The sequence below is a fragment of the Geospiza fortis genome, unplaced genomic scaffold (assembly GCF_000277835.1).
Source record: "Geospiza fortis unplaced genomic scaffold, GeoFor_1.0 scaffold1683, whole genome shotgun sequence".
Taxonomy (NCBI): Eukaryota; Metazoa; Chordata; class Aves; order Passeriformes; family Thraupidae; genus Geospiza; species Geospiza fortis.
Window position 1 is genome coordinate 141,277 of NW_005054665.1, and position 16,192 is coordinate 157,468.

The window sequence follows — 16,192 nt, forward strand, 5'->3', positions numbered from 1 at the left end:
CAGCGCTGCGGGGCTCGGGAGGGCCCTCGGGCCCGGGGAGGGAGCGGTGGGGCCGAGGGAACCCCCGGTGGCCGCCTTGGGCCCGCTCAGGCTTCGCTCGATCTCCCCGAGCCAGCCCCGTGTGCGAGCCCGGAGCACGGCGTTAGTGGGGATTCTGAAGGAGGTCGCAGCTTCCCTGGCGTGATTTGAAGAGAAATGCCGAAAAACCACTTTGTTACAGCGCTGTGTGACGCGCTGCCGGGTTCGGTGTTAAAAGGTTAAGCCTTGCCAGTCAGACCGCATCTGCGGGGCTCGGTGGTTGTTTTATGTACCCTGTAAAGGAAATACATCATTTGGTCATTTATGTATTAATATCAGATTTCTAAAACAATGCGTGTAAAATAATGGGATATGTTCTTTTTATTCCTTACAGGATAAAATATATTTATTTAGACCCTTTCATATGAACATGACCTAAACCTGTGTGCTCTTGCACAGCTATTTAAGGCCAGATTCCTTGGAAAATCCATTATTTTTTCAAAGAGATAACACTTTCGTTTCTGAAATGCTTTTGTCTGTATTCCAGAACTGACGGACTTTGATAGTCGTTGGTATCGATAACAATTGAAGCTTCAACGATCTGGTGGGGGGAAAGGCACAACACTTACTAGCATGATCTTCTTTTGTCTTGCAGAAGTACAAATATAATGTCAGGTGGCTGAAAATTTGACTATCAAAATGTCAAGTAAGTTTTTTTTTAAGATTTTTCTTTATTTAACTTTGATGTTTTACAGATCTGGTTCCACAGTATCTGTTTGTGAGATGATGCCATTATTCCTGGCATTAAAAGAAATTAGCAAGTGTAGTGACTAAACTCTTGGCCTTAAATCCTGCTATGGCTGATTCCTGGCATATTGTTTTTGTAGGAAATGCACATATCACAGCTTCTGAATCCTGTTGGACTGCATTTTTGCTTTCCCTCCATGTAATTGGTGTGCATATAATTGAATTTTATTTTCTTCAGTCTTGTGCTTGAATAAAAGCCTGGGACAAGAGTAATGGGGGGATTTCAATTTTTCTTTCTTTTCTTTTTCTAGTGTTGCTTTTTGCTGTTCAGTGGCAAAACACAAAGTCTTTCAGAGCAGAATTTTCCTGTTTTTGTAAAATCACTTAAAAATATTGGCCATAGCAGATGCCTTAAGAATTCACTCAGATTTTCAAGGAAAAAAAAATGTGCTTACATTTCTATCTTAACAGAAAGGCCATCCTATGCCCCACCTCCCACCCCAGCTCCTGCAACCGTAAGTATAGTGATTTTTCTCATTAACACAGAGCCTTTAGTAACTTCCCAGAACAATAATTACGGAGTTGCATCACCTTCCTATATGGGAAACATAATGTCATACGAATTGTTAAAATTAATATAATTCTTTTGGGGGAAGTTTGGGAAAGAAGAGCTGAATAAACTTATTTTGCCTTTAAGGCTGGATGTCGCAGACACTGAATTTTCTGTGAGCAGTCACTTGTCTCAGATGACTCACAGTGGGTTGCAGCAGTACTGGAATAGTTAAGAATCAACTGATATATTTGGTTATAAAATGTCTTGCTCAGCCTGTACCCAAATCATGGGCAGACAGTGCATTTTTCCACGTTTCAGTTTACTGAGCTGCTTTTTTTTTCTTTGCATTTGAGTGGAATGCAGGATTATGAAATACCCTGTTATATTGGGTCAGAACAATGAAACAGTCCTGATGCCAGTCTTGCATTCCTTGAAATCACTGGTATTTTGGAGTCTAGGGCTTGGGCAATATTTTACTTTCTAGTAAAGTGGTGTGCCCTGACACGGGGGAAAACATGAACAGGAGTTTTGAATCCTGCCCAGTGACATTCCTGGATGTACAAAGGTGCTGCAGTACCAGTGTGCTGTGGGCAGGAACTGTTTGAAAGTAAATGCACATCTTTGGTCACATTTATGGATAGTTTGGGTTTTAGGACAAATCCTTTGTACAGAAGATTAAGCAAAGATTCTATAGTGATTTTTTTTTTTACCAAAGTGAATTGGAAAACTGTTACCCAGTAGTGTGTCCTTGATCTCTGCAGGATGGGAGTTAGAAGGAATGTGATCCTTCCAATTTTTTGTGCCATACTTTACAGGAAGGGGCTTGACAATTATATAATACATCAATACAAGTTATGTTTTTATAAGTTTACATAAATAAAACTTGATTTTCATAGTTTGCTCAGAGTTTTCATTTTGCACGCAGCAAAATAGATCTGTTAGAAGGAACATGATGGATCCACTCTGACCCCTGGATTCCTACATCGAGAGCTGTGCATACACATGTGGTTCCTTTGGGATATAGCATGGATACAGATGTTTAATGGTTCATGTTGATGTGGTACAGTCCTTCAGAAGGATACATGAAGCAATGCCAGGACTGCAACTAGTGACATGCATTGCCTGTTTTACAAGCATCTTTTATTTTGTATTATATTTTATACAGTCCTTCACATGATGGTCTGTGCTCTGTTAATGCAAGTCACAAAGATTAAAAATAACCTTGCTTGTTCTTCCACAGCCAGTTCCAGGTGCTGCAGTCAACAAAATCCCAGTAATTCTCAAAACTGCAGTACTGTACCCGAAATAAAAATTCTCCATGTGATGCAAGGTAGTTCCTGGTAACATTTAAATCCTGTCTTGCAGAAATAAAGAATTAAGCAGACGGAGATTACAATTGTCACCTGGTTTTATTGAAGAGGTGTAGTTCAACATATTCAAAGCCTGTTGTTATGGTAATACGAAAAACTGTACTAAAACAGTGCCTTATGATGTAGTGAATGTGTATGTCATGAGCCCAGGCATACAGATGAGCACATCAGCTGCTGGGACTGAGTTAAAAAGCTTGGCAATAAAACCTCTGTTGAAGACTGACTGTTAAAGGATAATTTTCCTCTGCACTTGTGTGTTTAGAAATAAACTCCTGCAGTGTGTCTGCATTGACTTGAAACCTTCCTAGTTACTTTAGTCAGCTCCTAAAACACTTCTATTCAGTGTTTGTACATGTCATGCTTTGGTTCTTAAGAGTCCTGAACCTACTTGTCAAATTTGTATAACTGTAATCTGGAACAAGTCCAGTCAGTGAATCTCTGAAAGACTTCTTGGAATGTTTATTAGGGCTGCTGGAGAGTGGGACACTGTGGGAATGACATTTAAATGTCCAGAAACTCTCCAGGCTCTTGTGAATCCTCATGGAATCATAGAACCACATTAACCACAGTCAGGACTTAATCACAAAACCCATTAAATAGTTGATCTTTTTTTCCAACAAAATCTGACTGAGAAAGGGGGGGATAATGGAAAAAAGAAATTTATTTGAGGAGGGGAATACAGGTAACCTGATGAAACTTAAATGTCCATTGCTAAGTGAGAAGGGAATGAAAAGAAACAAGATTTTTTTTTTCTGCGTGACTGAAGTGAGAACAAATCAGTCCACTTTCATGAATGAATGAAGATGTATTGATTAATTTCTGACTTACCTTGGATTTGTTGATCTGTTCAGACTAGTTTAAAGTTTTTAACTTACAGGTTTTACTGCAGATGTAGAGTTCCTCAGCTCTGTCAGTCTACAGCCTGCCTTATAACAGAGAGATGTCTCTGGGAATTGTCTTCAGCTACTGGCAGTGGAGCACAAATGGTGCTTTGAGAGATTTCCTCCCCTGCTCTATTTGTTGGGAAGGCAGAATTCTGTGAAGAAAAGCGTGCAGGGATTTTCATTGGTGTAATAAATGTGGGTACTGGGGATTTCTGCCCCATCACTGGGTGCTGTGTTGCCCAACTTTCACCCATGGGAGAAAAGAGTCTTCTGAATTCCTTGGTGGCTTATGTTGGAAAACTCTTATTAGCCATGACCTGAATTTGCAGAGTACTTGTTTAAATGAGTTACACAGTTAATAGAAATAAAATCACCAATTTTCAGACATAAATTTGTAGTGACACATTTGCTCTAAAGTCCGGTTTCCTTACTAGGTTTATACTGGAGTAAGTTGTGTGTGTTGGGAAGACACCAACTGCTACACCTCATTGCTTGTTTGAATTCTGGTTGCTTTTGCATGCCATATTGCAGTTCATTTTCATTTCTGTGTTCTCCTCGTTTGAGCTCATTTCTCATTCGTGTTTTTGTCTCATTTGTTTCCATCAGCAAATGCCCAGCACCCCAGGGTTTGTGGGATACAATCCATACAGCCATCTGGCCTACAACAACTACAGGCTGGGAGGGAACCCGGGCACCAACAGCCGGGTCACGGTAGGAGAATCAACTATTACATCCTCCAGCAAACACCAGGAGCTGACCAGAAATGGCTTTAGGGTTAGGTTCTTCGGAGTCTTGGCTGCTGCCACTTCTTTATAGAAAAAAACCAAAACCAACTTCTGATTCTTATTCCTCACCTTCCCCCCCTTCCCCTTCACTCTGAAACCTTTTGCAGGAAAATGGGTTTTTACTCAGCAGGGAAAACTGGTAATGGTATATGATGCAGACATCCAAAAAGACAGACTTTGGTCTTCACCGACCACTGTATGTATAGGAAAAGCTTCTGTAGCTGGGTATGAATTTTTGGAGGGAGGGAACTGCTCTTTTTGCTGAGGTTCATTGGTACAAAAATAAGGAAGAACATTTTGCAAGCTGGAAATCGTTGATAGTCGTTGCATCATCCTGTTGAGCCATGCAAGAGGTACAGCCCTTTATTTTTCTTTCTAGTCTTAGTCTGGTAATTACTGCACAGTCCCAAGTTCAGTCATTATTTTTTCAACAAAAGTGTGATGTTGATAATAAAATAGAATCCCTTCAGCTCGTATATGTGTCAGTGTGTGGGAAATGGATGTTACATTCATTTTTCATGGAGTAAACAAAGTGAGATGGAGACAAGTGATGAGGGAGGTGACAGCTTCTTTCAAACATGAATCAAGTCCTAGCATTGTATGCAGTTAGGAAACAAAAATAGACAGTGAAAGTATAACACTTAACACAACAGAAACAGAGTAAATCCCTGATACTTTCTTCAATATCTCATAACTTTAAGGTTTTTCCATGTAGAACTTTGTACCTCAAAACTTCTGATCAGTTTGGAAGGTGATACAAAGATTTCTCAAGGACCAAATACATGGTACTTTTTGAAAGTGTAGTCTTTTTTATGCTTCTCATATAAACCTTCTTTCAAATGAAGTTCATCCAATTTGTTAAAGCATTTACAGAAAGGATCTTCCCCTACAAGCTGGAATTGACTGTCCAAATGGATACTTTCCTTATACAAGACTAAGTCAGGTTTTGTCTGAGAACTTCCATTGTTTCTGTATGTCACAAGCATACACAGCCTGCTCTGCCATGCATATCCCAGTATATGGATGGTGTCTTTAAACCCCTCTTAATTTAAAAGCATTAAACAGTTTCCGTTAATGTTTTTCCAACCCATCTGTATGTGTATCTATGTATACATTTTGGTAATGCATATACCTCATGCACATTATTTATACACAGTTCTGTATGCATTGTTCATAGAGCTCCATAAATTCAGCAAACAAAACAAAACAAACAAAAAAAACTATCAAGAGGAAAACAGTATTGAACGTGAGCCTTCTGGGCTACACCCAAGTATTGATCTACAGGCCACAGCCCTGAAAGATCTTGAACCTGCTTTATATTTTCATTTAAATACTCCCACTTAATAAAACTCCTGGCATGTGGAAGTGCTGGAAGCATGGAGGGTTTCAGACCCTGCAGTTGACAGGGGGCTGTGATGCCATTGCACTGCTTTAGGAGCAAGCCCTGTCAGATGTTCTGTGGGTTGAGGGGATGCAAGGAGACCCAGCAGCAGCATTAAAGCTCAGTGGCCTTTTGTGTGGTGCCAGCACTGTGTCTGGCAGCATAAAGCCAAAGGAAGACAGAGCACAGGAGCATGTTCCAGGCTAATTGGGACAATTCATTAGAGCTTGGCTACAAGTAGAGCACATATTTACCTTTTAGCTGCATAGAATTGTTTTCTTTTCATAAAGAGTCTGGAAATTGGCTCCAAATTACCACTGACGAATTTTACAGAAAAATAATTACTAAAATTATTTGATAATGTCTCTAAATTAATGTTTTTAAGCTTTCTTCATATCTTTTTAAACCTGTACAGTAGCCACATTAAATTTGTCAAAACAGATAAAATAAATTAGTCATCAGGAGTGAGAAAAAACAACCTGCTGGGATTAGTGTTTCCATGTCAGTTCCTAAGCTATGTAGTTCAGTTTTAAGAACATGGAACCCTTTTGAGGATTTATCTAGTTACTTCTCTGTAAACTTTCAGAGAAAAGGACAAACTTACATTGGAAATTATTCCTGTGAGGACCAACTCTAGCTAGTGCTTGTTCACTTACAGACTGGGTAATTTTCCTGGTGATGTTTGCTTCTCTTGGTGGGGGTGTGTGAATGCACAAGTGTTTTCCAAAACTAGTGCGTGTAGAAACTGTTCAGCGATCCCATTAACGAATGGATTTATCCGGTTCTTTTATAGGCTTCCTCTGGTATTACCATTCCAAAGCCCCCCAAACCCCCAGACAAGCCCCTGATGCCCTACATGAGGTACAGCCGGAAGGTGGGTATTACAGTGTCCATCAGTAATAAAGTCAGTGTTCGTTTGTGCTAACAATTAATTGCTATGATCTTAGTTTCAGCTTCTAAACGTTGACTCCTAACAGCCTGCGCTCTCTTAAGGGGATGTAAAGTACAGAGTCTGCCCTGCAGAACAAAGGCAGCAGTAGTCTGTTCACACAGTTGCCAATTTCTGGGGGGAAAATTGCTAAAATGCTAATTCCTACCACTGTCTGCTGACAAGGATCCACCCCGCCACATTCAGAAGTTCCTGTGACTTACTGACAGAACTTTTTTATATAAAGGAAATATTCCTTGCGTTTTCTGGGCTTGGTGCAGTGCTGTAGCTGGACTGAAGAGTAGCAATGAGTGGACTTTGCATGTTCTCCTTCACCACCCTAGCCCGTGGCAACGTTTGCTTCGCTATTCTGTGAACTGTTTGACAGAAAGTAGGAGAGAGACTCTTGTGGAGTCTGGAATCTGATGGGGCATGGGGAGGGCATGGCAGCCTGGCTGAAGCAGGTGAGCCAGAAGGAATTTCTTCCACTTCTGGTAAAGTATCTTTACCAGCATGTCTGTCTTAGGCCAAAAAACATCAACACACACACAAAAAAAAAAAAAAAAAAAAAAAAACCAAAGTCAAGTGGCGCAGCAAGAAATTACACTGGCAGCTCTCCTTTTTTTTTCCCTATAAAGTTAGGAACCTTTTTGGTGGAGTCAGAACTTGTTGGAACTCAGATTGATCAGCAAGACTGAAATATTGTGAAATGTTACATTCTGATCTGAAAAGCTCAGTCTCTTTGTCATAATCTACTGCTGGATGTGTTTACTCAGTAGCATTTTTTTTCCCCGAGATGCAGCGATGTTCATTTAAGAAGAGAATTGAGAGGGTTAAAGGCAATATTCCCATGAGACCAAAGCCACTCAGCAATTGCCTGGTTCAGTAGCTGGCTTCCTACTGACTTCCTGCCCCAGAAAATAATCCAGATAGCTTAGCCAGACTCATTCCTAACTTTATCCTGTTTTTCATGGTGATTCCAGAAAGAACACTGAGATGACAATATAAAATGTTTAATTTGGAAGTATTTAGATATCATTAGTAAAGCTCCAGCTGTTTCTGTTAAGGTCTGGGACCAAGTGAAGGCGTCCAATCCTGATTTGAAGTTATGGGAAATTGGCAAGATTATTGGAGGAATGTGGCGAGATCTCACTGATGAAGAGAAGCAAGAGTATTTGAATGAATATGAAGCTGAAAAGGTAAATGGAAGAAATCTGGGATGTTTATTACAGCTGATTCTTCTAGGAACTGGTCTGAGAAGAAAAATTCATCTTCCCCATGCAGGGGTGTTTGAGGCATTCACGAGAGCCCTGTATGTAACTTAAATGGAAGTTTGTCCTGACACATCTCTTAGATTTTTTAAATAACTGTGCATCAACTGTGACTGGTCAGTTTTTAGACCTAATTCAAAATGAAGTATTTATAATTGAGTGTCGATTTTAACTGTGTAATGAATGGATTTGATTGTACAACATCAGTATTGAAAAGATTGTCTCAACACCAAAATCCTCTTTCAAAACTGGTGCTCTGCAACTACTGCTGTTGTCATGAACATGTTCCTAAGAGACTTCCAGTCACGTGGGGTTTGGTTTTCCTGGTGGAACTCCACGCTGTGGCATTAATGTTTTGTTTCTTAATATAAAATGCTACCACTTGTAGGGTTTTCTTGTGCTTTTGTTTTGGTTTTATTGATCCTAATGACAAGAGATGACAGCTGCCTCGTGTCTAGGTTGGTAAGTGTTGAGCACCTGTACAAGACTGTTCTTGTGATTCTCAGGTACAAAGGGAGAATTGTCCAGCTGATGGGTTGTGCTTACACGTGGCAGGCACCCGAGGCTCTGGCTACCTGGTCAAATCTCAGCTGGTTTTATTCCAAGGCAATAGAGAAGTACTGCAAAACTCAGTGCTCTTAGCTGAGAAAAAAAATAATCCAGGAATTCTATTTTTACCTTGGTAATGGTGTTTAGATTGTAAGCTCCTTGGGGCAGGGGCCAGCTGGTTTCTGTTGTGCCAAGGCAGAAGGATCCTGGTCCTGATCATTTACAAGTGTTTTAGGTACCTTTAACAATATCATAGATTATATCCATTTTTTAATTAGAAGTATCTCAAATCTCTGTACAAAATCTTAAAAATGAGATTAAAGAAAGCAATTCAAAGAGAAAAGGTATTTCAAAGTATTTGAAAATAGTGCTACTGTCCTGCTACCAGGAGGAGACAGGAGTCTGGCTGCAGCTTTCTGTGCCATCCCAGAGCAGGGATGGGTCAAAGAATGGACAAATCTTAAATGATTTTGGAAAGTGGTTCATGACATACTGGCATAAGGAAAGAGAAGAAATCAGAAATCACAGATTTAGTTAGAACTCCAGAGAATTACTAAGAATATTTTGTGTTTGCTAATTTCATCTTACCAGAACTTCTTCTTAAGTATTCTGAGGTGTTTGAATTTGAAATCTCAGAAAACAAAGCTATCATAATACTAAAAGGACCTAAGAACCAGCTGTGTTGTTAAAACACAAGTTATTATAGAAGTTCTAATTTGTAAAAAAGAAAGACTGAGAGAATCTGATCATTTGTATCTCAGCCAGACGATGCAGATTCAGCTTTGTCTGTGTAACCGCGCTGTGCGTTACACAGAGCGCAGTTGTGGCCGGGTGGGAATCACCCAGTGGTGCAATCAAACCGTGTTGGTCACCTTGCAGATCGAGTACAACGAGTCCATGAAGGCCTACCACAACTCCCCTGCCTACCTGGCCTACATCAACGCCAAGAGCCGCGCCGAGGCGGCGCTGGAAGAGGAGAGCCGGCAGCGGCAGTCGCGCATGGAGAAGGGGGAGCCCTACATGAGCATCCAGCCCGCGGAGGATCCCGATGGTAAGGAGCTGGTGTGCACTCCCAGTGGGACACTCATGGCAGGACAGGCCTTGGAGATACAGAAAACCGCCTGTGTGCACCTTCTGCAGCGCTTCACGTGGCTTCGTTCCTGCTTTGGTGCTTTCATGCCAGTTTTCATTACCGCGTTTTATTCCATACAGCTGACTTTGTTCCCAAAAGTAAGGTGGCACCCGTGGCAAAAGTTATTCCAACCCTTCTTAATTAAGTGTGAAGTAATGCTGAATAGTTCAAACCAGATCAGTCTGCTTACTGCTCCATAATGGCTTTAGCACATGCTTTAGAAAAGGCTTAGATGCCTGATTTAATCCGCCTTGAATGGAATGTTGTGCTTTATTACCAGAAGCACATAAATCTGACAGGCAGAGTTCTGGTGTGATTAAGAGCACCTGAACTTTGAATATGTTCAACAACTGTCATTTGAGATTGTTTGGCGAGTGAGGTGCCCTTGCTGCTGACAAGTTGATGAGAAAATTCTGAAAGTTTATTTGACTGCGAGGAAATGCACCCCACCCAGTGGGAAAAGTCAGCCTCACACACCTCATGGCTGCTTTTAAATGCATCACCAAATACTTGTTGAAACCTGAGGGTGAAAAATGTGCTCAGTTACACCCTTTTTTTTCCTTCTCCCTTGTGAAAGCACACCCCTGAGATAAATCTCATAGCAAACAGCACTTTCCCCTGTGTGAGGTAATTGCAACATTTATGTAAATACGTTTCATGCTGGAATAACTGGAACCTGGGGACTTGAGATTCTGTTCTGTGCCACCAGTGCAAAGTAGACTTGGACAGAACCAGCCATTGCCTCTTTTTTTGCTTTGTTTGATCAGATACCTAAATGAGATACAATATACACTTGGAAATAAACTTTCATTTAACTGGTTCTCTTCTTTAGTAATATCTCCTGGCATGGTCTTCAGCTTCTTAAGATTTCTGTGAATAGCTGGGATAGTCATCTCCAATAGGAATATTAATGTAAAACAAAATTAGCCCTCTGGACTTTTCTATGTGGCATTGTTCTGGGAGATAATTCATACTTGTTGTTGAACTGGTTTCTCTTTAGAGAAATGCACTTGCTAATAAATAATCAAATTCTTTTAATACATGACTGTGAAGTTTCAGTGATGAGTAAATGTGTCTCACTGCTTCATGCTTTCAGTCCTCAGTATTTTAAAAAATAAATGGTTTTGATCTGTGCTACAAAGGTTATTTATAGAGGAGTCACTATCCTGCTGGCATTTTGTTCTGGAAACATGATTAATCAGGAATGGCTCTTTTATTTGGTGTATTAATAGTCCCTCTTACTGTGGAAGTGTGGAAAGCAACAGTGAATAACTAGGTCGGTCCCAATTTCAGCTGTGGGAAATGCATGTGAAATCAGCTGTTAGAGCTGTGCCAGGTGAATGCTGCCCTGGCCACACTTTGTCTCGTTTTGAAATTCCCTGATGCTCTGTGTGTGTTACTGTGAACTTTGTGACATGACAACTACTGCCGTTAGGGCTCATATTTTAGTTTTTGTGAGTGATAGTGTGGGTACAGAGTGGATAATGTGGGTACATTAGACTCAGCTCTCATTTTGTGGGATCAAAGCAGTTTCCCCTCAACCTCCTGTTGCAGATTACGATGATGGGTTCTCCATGAAGCACACGGCCACGGCTCGGTTCCAGAGGAACCACCGGCTCATCAGCGAGATCCTGAGCGAGAGCGTGGTGCCCGACGTCCGCTCCGTGGTCACCACAGCCAGAATGCAAGTCCTGAAACGCCAGGTTCAGTCCTTGATGGTTCATCAGGTAAAAATAAAGGATGCAAATGCAGCTAAAACATAGTGGGGTTGGGCTGGACTCCAGTTCTTTGGATCATTCAATCACCTACATGACTGTTCTTGCTGGGTGTCAATGTTCTGTGTGTTCCAGGAGCTAATCCCAGGGATTTCTTGGGAGCTGCAGAACATGAGACTTCACCTTCTGTGCTGTTTTGTTCTTTGTGTTTTGTCCTAAGTGTTAGTTCCATAGTTATTCATTATTACACACAACCCCCTGTATGCAGTTTTTAAAGTCTGCTGGTTAATTAGTACTAGTAGTGTTGTGATTTCGGGTACCTGATGACTCATCTTGTTTGTAATGATTCTTTTTATGAAGTAAATTGTCCCTATTCTAACGTTTTTCACTGAAAGTTAAATTTATACAAAATATATGGCGAAGTCACACTTTCGTGTTTGACCCAGCTTTGGGCACATGCCTGTGTTTTCCAAACACTTATGTTACCAAAATAACCCTTTCAGCATGGTCAGTGTGTGTAGGGGTGAAGCAAGACCAGAATTAGGTAGAGATTTCTTGGGTTTTTTTAATTACAGAAGATTAAGAGGGTGGAGGGGATGGTTGTCCTTCTTTCCTGTGAATTGTGGTCTTTCTGTGTTAGAGACTGCAATTGATGTAGAGAGTGTGTCTATACCTGTGAGCTGTGTATATACAGACCTGTGGGATATGTATACACAGACCTGGGGGTGCAGAATAGGAAAGAAAATGTGTAGATTTGATGCTGGAAGCTTCACCTCAGGTGCACAATGCTTCATTTACAATATGTTTGAACTGCTGCACAGACCCACGTACTGTTCCTACTTTTCAGTATGAACTTCTGAGCTAGTGGGTATCAGAGGCAGGCAGAAGGATGTTTGCATATTAGACCCGTATTTAAAAATAAACCCATATGAAAATTTGTATGCTTAGCTGTACCTTTGCCCAGTTTTTAGGTGACTGCACAATGAGGTTCTTGCTGTTTGTTTCACTTCCAGCGTAAGCTCGAAGCTGAGCTGCTGCAAATTGAGGAGCGCCACCAGGAAAAGAAGAGGAAGTTTCTGGAAAGCACAGACTCTTTCAACAACGAGCTTAAAAGGGTACTGCTCATTTTTCTCACTTACTCTGAGGAAGCTGCTGGTTCCACAGTGGTACAAGTGCTTCAGTTCTCTGTTCAGTTCTGAGCAATTGCCCAGCTGCTGGGACAGTGCCCTGGCGTGGGTGGTAAAAAACACAGGATGATTTCCTGCTCTTTCAGTGACCTTTAGGGCCAGTACAGTTTAGAAGTGCCTCCAGGCTGGGCTGGGTGAATTCACTCAGAGCAGCTGGAGGAAGGTGGCCTGAAGCCACTGTGGAGGGCACACTGCTCTCCTTGGCTGCACTCAAATAACAAGTTTTAGGTTGCTTATTTATTCCCTCTCCCTTTTTTTTTCTTAATATGCCTGTATCTCCCTCCCTAGTTACTTCCAGTGTAAACATTGTAAAATCAAAAGGACTGTGCAGTGTGTAGAAATAATGAAGTCATCATTGGGGTTTACTGATTATTTATTTCTCAGGGTAACTGCCGTAGTAAAAGAGCTAAAGTTTTCTTTTGTTTTGCTTTGTTTTTAATTGCTAGTTATGCAGTTTGAAGGTGGAAGTGGATATGGAAAAAATTGCAGCTGAAATTGCTCAAGCTGAGGAACAGGCTCGCAAGAGACAGGAGGAAAGGGAAAAGGAAGCAGCTGAGCAAGCTGAGCGCAGTCAGAATAGCCTGGCAGCTGAGGAGGAGCAAGCAGCCAGTAAGGGGGAGGAGAAGAAAGAAGAGGAGAGCACTCCAATGGAGACAGGTAACTGCATCTGAACATCTGCAGAGTCCTCCAAGGATCAACATTAAAGGGTCTCTGAGGAGAGCAGTTCACTGCATCTTGGTGAACACAGGCATTTGCTTGCTTCTCATTAAATTACTCATTTTTAAAAGAGGAGAAGATCCCACAGAGCTCTGTGTCTTGCTTTGTGTGTGATGTACCCAGGGGAAAACATAGTAAACCTGAAGTTAGACAGCTTAACTGGGAGCAGCTGGGAGTGTTTCCTTGTCCCAGTGTCATTGTCCAGCCAGGATGATGCAGCAGCAATGCTTCCTATGCAGCTCTCAGGCAAATTTTCCAGTTGCTTTATGCTCTGGACAGTGGCAATAAGAAATGCTGCTGGATTCAGGAGTCCCAGTGACTAGTGCATCAGTGAGTCACTGCTGCAGGAGCATAAAGAAAGAGGGGCCAAGAAGTTTGAATTCCAGTGCTTCTGCTTTAACAAGGAGCATGGCTTTCTTATGGCTGGAATTCTAAAGTCAGGCAGCTGTGGCTGCCATCAGAATGTGTGGCAGGACCATATGTGTCCTCAGCAGTGAAAGATCCCTGAGTTGTGCCTGTCCCTGCATGTTCTAGGTGACTGCTATGGAATACTCGGATTTATCATAGCTTCTGTTTCTTCCTAAATCCTAATTGCACAATCTAAATAAATACTGACATGTAAATGACACTTAGAAATACATTTTTCCAGAAGAGCCTCACCCAGAAGAGAGCACAGACAACCAGCAGAACGGTGAAGAAGGAACCTCCACCCCAGAGGACAAGGAGAGTGGGCAGGAAGGGGTGGACAGCACAGCTGAGGAGGGAACCAGCGACAGCAACACCGGCTCAGAGAGCAACAGCGCCACCGTGGAGGAGCCGCCCGCAGACCCCATCGCCGAGGAGGGCGAGAAGAAAGAATAATCAGTGACTCAGTTCCTGTGTCTCTGTAATGAAGTACTGTTTGATTTCAGAGCGTGCTCTGCGGCTGTTGTACCTTCCCTGCCTCTGTCACTTGTCTCCAAAGGATGCCAGGGCTTAGTGACATGCCAGGTTATCAGTGTAGCAATGTGAAGGGGCCTGGAGAGGTACAGGGTGTCCTGCAGCAGGCAGAAAAGGAACCTCATGTGTCTAAACACAGCTGTTACAGTGTGGAGAGGTGCTTATATCACTTGTATTTCTTCCCTAGAAAGACTAGAAACCACTGGTTTTGGTTTCTAGATGAGAAATCAGGACTTTTGCCTTTCTTCTGGTGCCATGGACACTCTGGCACTTTTCCCCAAAGGCCCTTCCTGCCCCTTTGTGGCACAGGTGTCTCACCTGTGCTGCAGTCCTGGCCTGACTGCGTGAGGGACCTGCTCCTGGCAGTAGCACTGGCTTTCTGGAGAGGCTAGAATGTGGCTGAAGCATTCAGACCTCTTCTTACTATGGAGCAAAGACTTTATGTCTCCCCAGGGTGTCCCCTGGAACCTCTCCTTCCCTAACAACTCCAAAAGTCCCCTGTGTCCCACAGCTGTGCTGCCTGTCAACAAGGGCAATTTCTGCTGCAGCCTCCCCAGTCCATGCTTTTAAAGAAAGCTCTCAATCCTCAGGAGCAGCTCCAGAGTGAGTCTGAAAGTCTGGGGTTTTGGGGGTTTTTGGTGTAACTTGTTTTTCTAGAGTAGCTGCTCTGCTGTGGTGGAAACTTGCTCATGGTCTGTGTGTGGCACGTCAGGAGATCCAGTTCCAAAGGGTTCAGTGTAGTCTTGCAGGAAATGACACATCGTGAGGGATTTTTTTTTCTGTGGTGCAGGATTCTTTTCAACAAGCCTTTGCTTTTCTTTCCCAATTAACTCCTTTATTTGCTACCAAGAGACCCTGGTGTGGCCTCAGCCAGAGACCTGGCACAGAACAGAGCAGGAGAGCGTTTAGACACGCACATGTTCTCTGAGCAGACAGTCACTGATATGGCACAAATGGTAAAAAATAGTAGTTTTGCTTGTCATGAGCTTTCAGAACCTCTGGAGACTCTACAAATGTACTGAAAAGGCCATTATTTGCCCTATATAAGCAAAACCCCAAAAATAAATACACTGAATTGTGGCAACAGCCATGGGCCACTTCTTGACTTAACAACTGAGGGAACACATAATGTTTCAATGAACTGATGTGTATTTGCAGAGCAGTGGGTCTATCAGATGGTGTTTTTTAAATCCTTTTTTTTTAATGGTTTAAAAATAATAAAATCCAACATGTTTGGTTTTTTTTAAACTCACAGTGGTCTGTTCTTGTCTTTTAAGGTGGTGCCAGTGTTTGGTTGAGATCTTTCATCAGCTGTTCTCCATCTCAAGCCAGAGGAAAATAAGCACACAGGCTTTTATTTCTTACAAAGTACCAGCTGGTGGCTGGACTGGAGCCCCCCTCCCTCCCCCAGCTCTGTGGGGCCCAGGTGGGGTTCCACACCTGAGCTGCTGCAAACCCTTGTTGTGCAACAGCTTTTATCTGCAGCAGGCCTGGCTTCTGTAGGCCGGGGATGCTTTTCATCTGCTCCAAATTCTCAAGGTGTATGTAAATAACTAATTATTGGCAAAGACGGGTGTGTGCAGCTCAGGGTGTGGATGTGAAGGAGTGGGTGTTGTCTTCACGAGTGAAATAACTTGTCCAAGCACATGAGAACTGAAGGAATGCCCATGGGCAGCGCTGGAGCACTGACCAGCCCCAGAGTGCCTGGCAGAGGTTCCTGCAAGGGACAGGAGCATCAGGGACCCAGCAAAGGAGAGGGACAGGCCTCAGGAAATACCTGGGTCCTGCAGCAGCCCTTCCTCAGAGCAACCTGGAGCTCCTGATGAGCCCTGTGTTCTACGGTCCTCAGTGGGATGTTCTTGACAGACCCTGTGGCCACCTGCAGGTCCCCAGCAGGGCCAGGAACCCTTCCTCCCATGAGGAAGAGCCCTCATGCTTTGCTGCTGGAGTGCTCTGTTTCCTGGGTGCCCTGTCTGGCAGGAGATGGGTGCAGGCTGGGGGTCTGAGGTGCAGCCA

General features: G+C 42.7%; 1 protein-coding gene across 3 annotated transcripts; it reads left to right on the forward strand.

The window, feature by feature from the left end:
* The first annotated feature begins 126 nt into the window (after nt 1–126).
* On the forward strand, nt 127–15,428 carry SMARCE1 (SWI/SNF related, matrix associated, actin dependent regulator of chromatin, subfamily e, member 1). 3 transcript variants are annotated; one of them, XM_005430665.3, is made up of 11 exons: nt 127–256; nt 674–724; nt 1,237–1,280; nt 4,179–4,283; nt 6,532–6,612; nt 7,734–7,865; nt 9,366–9,537; nt 11,173–11,345; nt 12,347–12,448; nt 12,967–13,177; nt 13,887–15,428. In XM_005430665.3, the coding sequence occupies exons 2-11, from the start codon at nt 718–720 to the stop codon at nt 14,096–14,098; spliced, it is 1,239 nt and encodes a 412-aa protein (XP_005430722.1). In that variant the 5' UTR covers nt 127–256; nt 674–717; the 3' UTR covers nt 14,099–15,428. The 3 variants fall into 3 exon arrangements, with proteins under 3 accessions (XP_005430722.1, XP_030920861.1, XP_030920862.1); XM_031065001.1 differs by having other exon boundaries at nt 132–256; nt 13,890–15,428; XM_031065002.1 differs by lacking the exons at nt 127–256; nt 674–724 and adding an exon at nt 2,684–2,772 and having other exon boundaries at nt 1,259–1,280.
* The last annotated feature ends 764 nt before the right edge of the window (nt 15,429–16,192 follow it).

Bases quoted from the DNA above. Each gene is read 5' to 3' on its own strand.
- SMARCE1 (XM_005430665.3), top strand. The intron at 7,866-9,365 runs GTAAATGGAAGA...GTCACCTTGCAG, and splicing joins ATGAATATGAAGCTGAAAAG to ATCGAGTACAACGAGTCCAT. The intron at 12,449-12,966 runs GTACTGCTCATT...TTTAATTGCTAG, and splicing joins TCAACAACGAGCTTAAAAGG to TTATGCAGTTTGAAGGTGGA.